Source organism: Siniperca chuatsi, linkage group LG16 (genome assembly GCF_020085105.1).
Source record: "Siniperca chuatsi isolate FFG_IHB_CAS linkage group LG16, ASM2008510v1, whole genome shotgun sequence".
NCBI lineage: Eukaryota > Metazoa > Chordata > Actinopteri > Centrarchiformes > Sinipercidae > Siniperca > Siniperca chuatsi.
The window spans coordinates 28,963,539-28,973,804 of NC_058057.1; the positions used below are offsets into that span (position 1 = coordinate 28,963,539).

At 43.8% G+C, this 10,266-nt stretch overlaps 1 protein-coding gene across 6 annotated transcripts; it reads left to right on the forward strand.

The window, feature by feature from the left end:
- Positions 1-1,457: 1,457 nt before the first annotated feature.
- Positions 1,458-9,757, forward strand: serpina10a (serpin peptidase inhibitor, clade A (alpha-1 antiproteinase, antitrypsin), member 10a). Of its 6 annotated transcripts, none has more exons than XM_044168776.1 (7): positions 1,458-1,606; positions 5,987-6,283; positions 6,377-6,670; positions 6,762-7,035; positions 7,352-7,499; positions 7,990-8,193; positions 8,339-9,757. In XM_044168776.1, exons 2-6 carry the CDS (start codon positions 6,001-6,003, stop codon positions 8,176-8,178), a joined length of 1,188 nt encoding a protein of 395 aa, XP_044024711.1. In that variant the 5' UTR covers positions 1,458-1,606; positions 5,987-6,000; the 3' UTR covers positions 8,179-8,193; positions 8,339-9,757. The 6 variants fall into 6 exon arrangements, with proteins under 6 accessions (XP_044024711.1, XP_044024709.1, XP_044024712.1 ...); XM_044168777.1 differs by having other exon boundaries at positions 1,474-1,606; positions 5,984-6,283; XM_044168773.1 differs by having other exon boundaries at positions 1,501-1,606; positions 5,962-6,283.
- The last annotated feature ends 509 nt before the right edge of the window (positions 9,758-10,266 follow it).

The window sequence follows — 10,266 nt, forward strand, 5'->3', positions numbered from 1 at the left end:
TTTACTCTATTACTCTTTTTCTCTATTCTTTTACTCTATTACTCTACTCTTTTTCTCTATTACTCTACTCTATTACTCTATTCTTTTACTCTATTACTCTACTATATTACTCTATTCTTTTACTCTATTACTCTACTCTATTACTCTTACTCTTTTTCTCTATTCTTTTACTCTATTACTCTACTCTATTACTCTATTACTCTTTTTCTCTATTCTTTTACTCTATTACTCTACTCTATTACTCTACTCTATTACTCTACTCTATTCTATTACTCTACTATATTACTCTATTCTTTTACTCTATTACTCTACTCTATTACTCTACTCTATTACTCTATTCTTTTACTCTATTACTCTACTCTATTACTCTATTCTTTTACTCTATTACTCTACTCTATTACTCTACTCTATTCTATTACTCTACTCTATTACTCTATTCTTTTACTCTATTACTCTATTCTTTTACTCTATTACTCTTTTTCTCTATTCTTTTACTCTATTACTCTACTCTTTTTCTCTATTACTCTACTCTATTACTCTATTCTTTTACTCTATTACTCTATTCTTTTACTCTATTACTCTATTCTTTTTCTCTATTCTTTTACTCTATTACTCTACTCTATTACTCTACTCTATTCTATTACTCTACTATATTACTCTATTCTTTTACTCTATTACTCTACTCTATTACTCTACTCTATTACTCTACTCTATTCTATTACTCTACTCTATTACTCTATTCTTTTACTCTATTACTCTTTTTCTCTATTCTTTTACTCTATTACTCTACTCTTTTTCTCTATTACTCTACTCTATTACTCTATTCTTTTACTCTATTACTCTATTCTTTTACTCTACTCTTTTACTCTATTACTCTACTCTATTACTCTACTCTTTTTCTCTATTCTTTTACTCTATTACTCTACTCTATTACTCTATTCTTTTACTCTATTACTCTATTCTTTTACTCTATTACTCTATTCTTTTACTCTACTCTTTTACTCTATTACTCTACTCTATTACTCTACTCTTTTTCTCTATTCTTTTACTCTATTACTCTACTCTATTACTCTATTCTTTTACTCTATTACTCTACTATATTAGACTCAGTAGGCGATTTGTTAATTTTTAACGGGGGATGTCCCCCCCATGCAACATGCAAATGAGCGTCATCTGGCGACGTTTAGCGACTTATAGAGCTAGTGCTAACTACTTTCACTGGAAAAGAGGTGGCAACACTGCAGAGCTGAAACTGGACTGAACTCTGGTCCTGGTTCTGGTTTCCAGCGAGCCGCAGAGTCTCAGTGGACAGGGTGCTGGAAATAAACGCAGTTTCTCAGCATCTTTTTGATTTATAAATGGTCGTACTTAAGATATATTTCTAAGGTGGAAAATGTGTTTTTTTTATGTGGGAAATGAAGCTTAGATCTGAATCTAAAATAACACCAGACCTCACGAGGAGAAGGGACTTGTATTATGGAAAGCAGTGACCGGAAGTGATGTGGGGGTCGTTTCCGGCGGCGAGCTTGACGGTGATGCGCAGCTCGTGAAGCTTCAGAGCAGAAAGACGTCTGATCAGAAATCAAAGATCGAAGATCAGCAGAAGGTCAGTGAGTGTTTGTTTGTTTCCGGTTGTTTGTTGTTTACAGCAGATCATCGTCGTCATCTGTTTACCATCGATAGTCATCAATAGCTTACATAATCCATACACAGCGATCAGATCAAACTGGTGGAGGTTATTACTGTACAGACAGCAGCAGAGACCTGATCAATAAACCTCCGATCGATCCGGATTGATCAGGAATATTCTCAGCATCAAAACAGGAACTTTCAAATTAAAAGCCTGTTTAAAAAACGTAAACAAACAAAAGCTGCTCTGCGCTGATGTGTGCGTCATGAGATGGCCGAGGGCGTGGCCCTGGAGACGGGAAGTCTGATGATGATGATGTTATTGATCAGTTGGGCATGTTGTGATGAACGTGTCACTAACTGCATTTACAGTTTTATTAGTTATTTCATGAAAATCTGACACTAATGAAACATTTTGTGACAGTTGGCATCATGATGATGTAATGAATGGTTGATGATGACAAACTCATACAAACACATGAACTGAAGACATTTGTTCTTTTACACAGAAGAAATTAATATAAAGTTGTGAGAAACTGAACTTTACAACTGACAGCCAATCAGAGTCCAGTACTGTGAGAGCCAGAGCAGCATGTATGGAGAGCTGATGAGGTCATTGTTTAGCTCCTTTTTCCTGTTTTACGTCAGTTAACATAATTAAATGTCGTCAGCTGGCGTTTATAAACGCAGTTGATGTTTGTGAACGCAGCTCCACGCACACTTCTACCTGCGATCTTAACGCCGTCCTGTAGAGCGACCACAACGTTTACGCTGATGAAACAATACAAGTGAGAACATGACTGACACAAATACTTTTAAATTAGGAAGTAAAATAATTCAAATAAATCATGTGTTTTATAAAAGTGTGAGATTTTTACGTAAACAGCTGGATGGTGCAGCGCTCGCACAATGTCATCTGAAGGCTGCTCTGGCCGGGTTGGGATGACTGGGTTGGGTTGGGTTGGCCGGATTGGGTTGGGTTGGCCGGGTTGGCCGGGTTGGGTTGACCGGGTTGGGTTGACCGGGTTGACTGGGTTGGGTTGGCCGGGTTGGGTTGACCGGGTTGACTGGGTTGGGTTGGCCGGGTTGGGTTGACCGGGTTGACTGGGTTGGGTTGACCGGATTGGGTTGGGTTGGCCGGGTTGACCGGGTTGACTGGGTTGGGTTGGCCGGGTTGGGTTGGGTTGGCCGGGTTGACTGGGTTGACTGGGTTGGGTTGGCCGGGTTGGGTTGGGTTGGCCGGGTTGGCCGAGTTGACCAGGCCCGACCTGAGCCGGGTCGTTGTCCGCTGCTCATCTCGCATTAGCTACAGCCAGTGTGACGCCTTCTCCGCCTCGTGTCCCACGGTGTTGCAGAGTCTCTTGCTCTGCTGTCCCCTGATGCCGACTATCTTCAGCTCCCTCCACAGGGATTGTTTCTCTTGCCAGCCTCCACTGGCAGGCACTCGGCTTTCCATCCTTTCTGGGTATACTCATCCACCCGAGGTTGGCGGTTTCCTCTCACGGGCCTCCTCCTCCCAGAAATCCCATTAGCGATGTCAGAACTCGGTCTTGCCTCCAGCAGTATTTCCTCTCTGTCAGCGCGTCCTGCAAGAAGACAGAATATGCTCCAGGTTAGGTCACTTTCCACAGTGCTTGCAGCCCGGGTCTTCCTTCAAGCCCGCAGGTGCAGAGTTTCCGTTATCAGGTAATTACCGTTTTTTTACAGGGAAAATCTGTTGAAGTCCGACATTACGTTACGGAGGATTGAATTTCTCAACGGACCCTCTGATGTCCTCCGGCTGCTCCGCCTCGACTCTGCGATTTACAGTTTCCTGATGAACAGAAAGCTGTAGGCCCTGATCGGACAGAGCGTGTTTTGCAGGCTGCAACCCCACAATGCAACACTGCAACGCAGCACACTGCCTTTTTTGTTGAAGCCTACAATTTAAAATTAAAATAAAGCAGTGCAGTGCGATTTTTATTGTTTCTAGGCAACCACCAAATCACCTTTACTTAGCCTAACCAACAGGTTTTGCTGTGTAGTAAACTCACAGATCTGTACCTCTTATTTAAATAAATATACATATATATGGACAGGCGGAGGGCTGCTCCCAAACAGTAGCTAGTCAATGCTATATTTTGGGTTGGGCGTAGCCTACTGTTTATCCAACAGCCTAAAAATCTGACAGGTGTAGCTGTGAGACTTACAATGATGATGAAAGTGAGTTTAACACAAACCATGAACTGTATGCTACCAGTTAACTCTTAGTACAGTTTAATGAAACAACTTGCCCAAAATCTCAAGTACCGCACTAATTTGCATCCAGGCTGCTGTTTTCTGTTCAAATCATACAGTAGTAACTACGGTTGGTGAAATCATACAGCTCCGGGTATCCAGCAACAGCCACCGCTAGTTTGTCCTCCGTGATTGTCATCTGATTGGACAATGGAGGAAAAAACTCCTGTGACGTCGGGTGCTTTTCTGCTCTCACCTACGGTCGAGATGTTAAGAGCGCTCCTGCAAAAACGCAAGGCGCCCAGGGCGCATTAGCAGCGCCAAAAACGCTTACTGCCTATAGAAAACAATTGGAATAAGACGCCTCTCACTGCGAAAAGCGCGCTCTGTCTGATCGCAGCTTTTCTTGTTGCTAAAGTAAGTTAACTGCTAACTAAGCAAAGTTGTCGACTCGCTAGTTTTTTATCATAAGTAACGTAATCACAACAAATGCACGTGTAATGCTGTCCATATTTACGACAGCGGTGTATATACGGGAATTGCACTGTGAAACTGGGGGCGCCAAATCGCAAAAAAATACCATTTCTTGCATATGTTGCTTTAAGCTCAATAAACACTGAAAATACTTAACCTGAATTTCTCCCATTTGTCCGGGACATTGAAATCTTCCAGGACACGTGGACCGGCACCAAGCGGGTTTTTCTAACGGAAACCCTGCCCAGGTGACTAGATGTGTGGGGCTTGGAAGGACGTCATAGACACTGTGGAAAAGGAATCTTGTTCTGCTAGTCTCCATTGACCACATGTCCCCTCTTGTGATCTTCCTTCCCTTCCGACTGCGTCCATTTCCCTCGCTGCCTCTTCCAACTGCCTTCGCCAGCCTTCCCTCCGCTACCATGTGTCAGATTTCTGACTGCACCAGCTCCCTCCTCTCCCTTGGTTTAGCCTTTCCCCAGCTTGGCCGCCGGATGTATCCGACTCCCAATCGTCCAGTCACTACAGCCCCCACGACGCCCTTGCGGTGCAACCTGGACTCTGCCTCTTTCACTGCTGTCGTAGCTGACCATTTCCATCCTGTGCGGACTTCTGTCACAGCAGTGCTGACCTTGTTGTCCTTGCAGTCACGCAGGAGTAGCACTTGTCTTGCTTTGGTGACCTGAAACTCCTCGACTACTCCCCTGAACGGGACTTGGAGCTTTGTCCCTGAGCTATAGATGTTAATGCTACTGAAGCTTTTTGGGACCCCTAGCCATCTTCTCAGGTGTTCCTCTCCGTAGCCTCCACCTGTCATGGGAAACTCGTACACTAGGATTTGCCAAAGGAGACACCGTGCTGTAAGCCCAGGTTTTGTCCACCCTTTGCATCCAGATAAGGCATTACCTAAAAAACAATTCTACGGAGTCAAGTAGTTTTAATGAATTCTCACTATTAATGTCTCAAGGATTTTAAAAAGACGGCCAATTTGTTTTTAAATGCTTCAAAAAAGGAGATCTACATTTGTGTAAATTCTATTTTTCCAGCATAATCTAAGATCTAAGATATTCAACCTTTTTGTTCTGTGTAGATTCCAAAAGCAACGTTACTATATTGGAACAGTGAGATTTTGTTTTTCAAGCACTTTTGGTCTTTAACATGTGGAAAACCCCCCAGTTTTATTTACTTACATTTCACCGGCGTAAACAGGCGCACACCGACGCCGTAGTTGCATTCAGATCTGCCGGTACAATGTGTGCAGGAGCATAGAGCGGCGTTAAAACGGCAGCTGGCAATATAAAACTACATTAACAGACATATAAAACATGGAATGGCGGGGAAAAGGAGACGAATAATGGCCTCATCGGCTTTCCATAAGCAGGCTAATGGATTCCCTGCCAACATTTGAAACCATCAGCCACCTGCAGCATCACCTGTCTCGCCTGAGAAACATTTCAGATAAGAACATCTTTGTGTTTCTGTTAAAACCCTCATTTTCCAAATGAAGTTCTGATTGTTAGAGGCTGTTTACTGACAAACGCTGGTTTGTTGTTTATTGTTATGATTTTTCTCCTTCTGTTTGTTCTTTTACAACATTTGATCTTCAATAATCAAACCAACAGTCCGTAAACATTAGTTCAGTTTATGTTCCCATCTCTTCCAGCAGAGGGCACTGTAACCATGACTCCCTCCGTCCCTCTCTCATTGTTCGGCCTCCTCCTCCTGAGTCTGGCCTCCTCTGAGACCGTCGACCCCTCGGTGGAGGACATGATCAATAGGAACGCCGACTTTGCTGCCCGGCTTTACCGAGCCGTCTCCAGCCGGACCGACGACAATGTCTTCCTGTCTGTGTTCACGCTGTCCACCGGACTGTCGGCGCTGCTGAATGCCACAGGTGGGCCGACCCAGGACCAGCTGCTGACGGGACTCAGCCTGTCTGGACTGGACCCTCAGACCGTCCCTGGTAGGTCAGGGGTCAGGGGTTAGAGGAGGGCTTCAGACTGTCAGTATTTTGGTTTTAAACTGTGAGGTTATAGTCCGTCTCTGCTGTTCTCAGATCTGTTTCAGAATCTGAGAACTGTCGTCCTGCAGGGGAGCCTAGCCACGAACCTGAGGCAGGGCGTGGCCGTCCTCCCCTCCCAGAGCTTCCAGGTGTCGTCATCCTACCTGGACCTGGTTCAGACGAAGTTCGGAGGGAACGCTCAGAGTCTGGCCTACACGGTACCTCAGGAAGCCACCGAGACCATCAACCGCTGGGCCCAGGATCACACCGAAGACCAGGTCCAGGAGCTGGTGACCAATCTGGACCCCCAGACCCAGCTGCTGCTCGCCACTGCCGCCTACTACCAGAGTATGTATCCCCCGTCATCTGTCAGAGGGCGGGGTAATATTCTGCGGCCGCGATGTTACAAGAGTAAAGTCGTAATATCTGTCTGTTTCAGCCCGGTTCAGTCCGTCCTTCAACTCCTCCGTCACTCAGGACGAGCGTTTCTATGTGGACAAGTATCACGTCGTCATGGTTCCCATGATGTTCAGAGCTGATAAGTACTTCCTGGCGTACGACCGCTCAGTGAAAGTCGGCGTGTTGAAGCTGCCGATGGCAGACGGGGCGGCCATGTTGGTTCTGCTGCCCGATGAAGACGTGGACGTTACAGCTGTTGAAGAGGAAGTGACGGCTGAGAAGATACAGGCCTGGATCAGACAGCTCAAGAAGACGTGAGACACCTTTTCCTTCCTTCCCTGTTTCCTTTCCTACCTCCTTATCTTTCTCTGCTTTACTCTTTCTTCAGTCCGCCCTCACCTCAGGTAACATCTATCGCTTCTTCTTTAACCATCTTTTAATCCTCTTTCTTTCCTCTTCACAACCTTCCCTCCCTCCGTCCTTATTGCCATCTTCCTTCTTCGCTCTTTATTTTATCCTTCCTTCCTTCCCTCCTCACTTTCGCACCTCATTCTGTCTCAGACTCTGGTTTTCTCAGATATTAACGAGCCTGCAGCTCTGTGAAGTTTTCTGTTGTTATTTTGTAAACAGGAAGTTGGAGGTGCAGCTGCCTCGCTTCCTGTTGGAGCGTTCCTACTCTCTGCGTGACGTCCTGCAGACTCTCGACATCACTCAGGTGTTTCAGGACGATGCTGACATCAGCAACATGGGCGGAGCTAAAGGACCCAAACTTACACAGGTCAGTTTACTGCAAGTTAATGTTTTAGAAAAAGAAAATCACTTTTTTAGTTTATGTGGAAGAGCAGCTAAAATCGTCCACAACCAAGTGTTTTTCTCATCATTAGAACTCAGCATCTCGTAATTATGGCACGTAATGTCATCGCACACTTTCTCATACATATGAAATAATGATAATAATTATTAAAGAAAACACTTAACTAGGAATAATTATCAGTTATTTCTGACAATAAAAAATATGTATTTTATGTTTAAAACAAACTTTTTCCTAAAAGAGTTTAGAGCCCGAACTGAACCTGGATCTTCTGCGGATCGTTGGTTGTTCTTCAGTCCAGACTGAAACCTAAAGCGAGGACACCTGTTCCCACCTGCTTGTCTTACTTTGATTTATTTTCATGTTTTGTCTTTTATTGTGAAACTCGTTTCCTGTCTGAAATACATTTTACTTGCTTATTTATTTACCTGTGAACTGTTTGTTTTCTCATCTTCAGGTTTTTCATAAATCCGTCGTGTCTGTCGATGAGAGCAGCGATGACATCACCACAGGAGGCGGAGTCAGCGTGTTCGCCACTCTTCCTCCTCGACTGACCATCAACAGACCCTTCATCTTCATCATCTACCAGCAGGCGACCGGCAGCGTGCTGTTCATGGGCCGAGTCATCGACCCCACCAAGAAATAAAAGCTTACCTGACAGGTTGCTAAGCCCCGCCCACCTGTTACTGTTGCTACACCTGTCAAAAATTACGTTCTATCAGTTTAACATGATCTGGTGACAAGTTCATCAAGTTCTAATGTGATTCTACTGTCAGTCTGTAGTAACCACTAACTCTGTCTTCTAGTCCAGCGTTTCCCAACCTGAAGCCTGGGGCCCTCGAGGGGCCGCGAGATACATTTGAGGGGTCCTGAGAGAAAACCAGGAGAAATATTTATGGTCACGAAATCACATTTACTTTTTCAGACGTTTCTATAACCCTTTGCTTTTTTCATCTGTTAATGTCTGTCTCTCTGTCACATCTCATGTCAACATTGGACGGACTGTGAGACGTGCTTCATCGTTCATGCTCCCCTCAGGATGAACTGTAATAACTCTGCTGATCCTCTGACTTTCCCTCTAGCGCCACCATCAGGTCGACACGTTAACGTGTCCGACACTTTGGTTTCTGACCAAACACCTGCAGAGCTGCTGACGCTCCCATCAGCCTCAGCTGCACTCTGCGTTCACTGCTAATCAGCTAATGTTAGCATGCTGATGTTAGCATTAGCTAGCATGGCTGTAGACTTAGTCTTCTTTACATAACAATTACTGGATCATTTGATCTAAAAATAAATAAGAAAATTAAACAGACTCCATTTGACCTGGTTATAACTTTTTAGTGGTCTCAACCCGTAAAGGTTGGGAAATATGGAGCCTGGGAAGTATCATGGAGAAAAATAACTAATTCATGCTCTGGATTTATCACTTCTCACCTTCAGTCTCTGTGGATCTCTTGGATTTAATACAGGCCGTGTTATCTTTGAGATAAATGAAACTTATTTTACAGGATAAAGAACTGGTTCACTGTAAAAACCGTGATGATACTGTGGATATCTGCTGCAGGAGTTATTTGTTGGTTAGTGTATTGGTGAGGTTATGGTGATGCCTGAGAGCAGGAAAACGTTGGCCCCTTTCAGTTGGCGTGATACAGCCATAAGAGTGTACAACTAGAGATTGTTTTTATTACTTAAGCATCACACAAAGTCATCCAGCTGATGATCTTCACACTTCACTCTCTACAGGAGGCAAAATATATATTAAATCCAAAGCAATTTGTTTTCTTTTTCTCCATGACGTCTCTCGGGCTCCAAAGGCTCTAAAATCTGTGAAATTACAAGGCAACATCACACATTAGCAGTTGTAGTAGAGCTAGAAGTATCACTGCTACTGGTACAGGTTTCGGTCCTCCCTGACTCTGAAACACGAGCCTTCAGGCTGCTGGTGGAGAAACCAGAGTTACTTCTGTAACTGTGGTTCTCTGAATTGTTGATAATGTTCTGATATAGACGTTCGGTAACTAATGTTAAACTAATCCCATCAGCCTCAGCTGGACTTTATGTTTGTATTAATAAACGTTAGCATGACAACCACTCTCATACCATGTACTGTATATAGTTCATGACTGAAAACACTTACTTACTATATTAACTCTATTTAAATATACTATGTACTGTTAAAAACGTGTATGCACCACCTGCAGTAAACCTCCACTGAAAACATTAAACATAAAATGTCCCTTTTTTCCTCTGCATCACACGTCAGCAGGTGAAACCACTAACCAATTACAGGGTTAACAATCCAATCATTTTAAAATGTCTTAAATTCACGACATGACTTTGATTATGAAGTTAGCGTTACTTGTATAAAGTTGCATTAACTTAAGAATTTGTATTGATCACACGGTAACTGTGCAGCCGGGCAGAGGTTTTTGCAGCACACCCAGCTACTGCGTCCCGATGTGGTGTGTGAGCTAACATGGCGACTCCTCTCATCAAAGAAATAGCTAAACGTTACTTTCATCTAATATGGGTATGTGCAAGTGCAGCGAGATCTGGCTCGAGAACAGCATTTAGTGCTTGGTTGAAGGCTGTGGAAAATAACGAATTTGAAGCCCGCTGCACCTTTCGGTGTGAGTCCCATGGGAAGTCAGAAAAACATTAAGCCACCTTAAAGCCACCTGCAAACGCCTGCCATCACCCAATATTGTTCTGTATTCACATCAGGAGCATCACC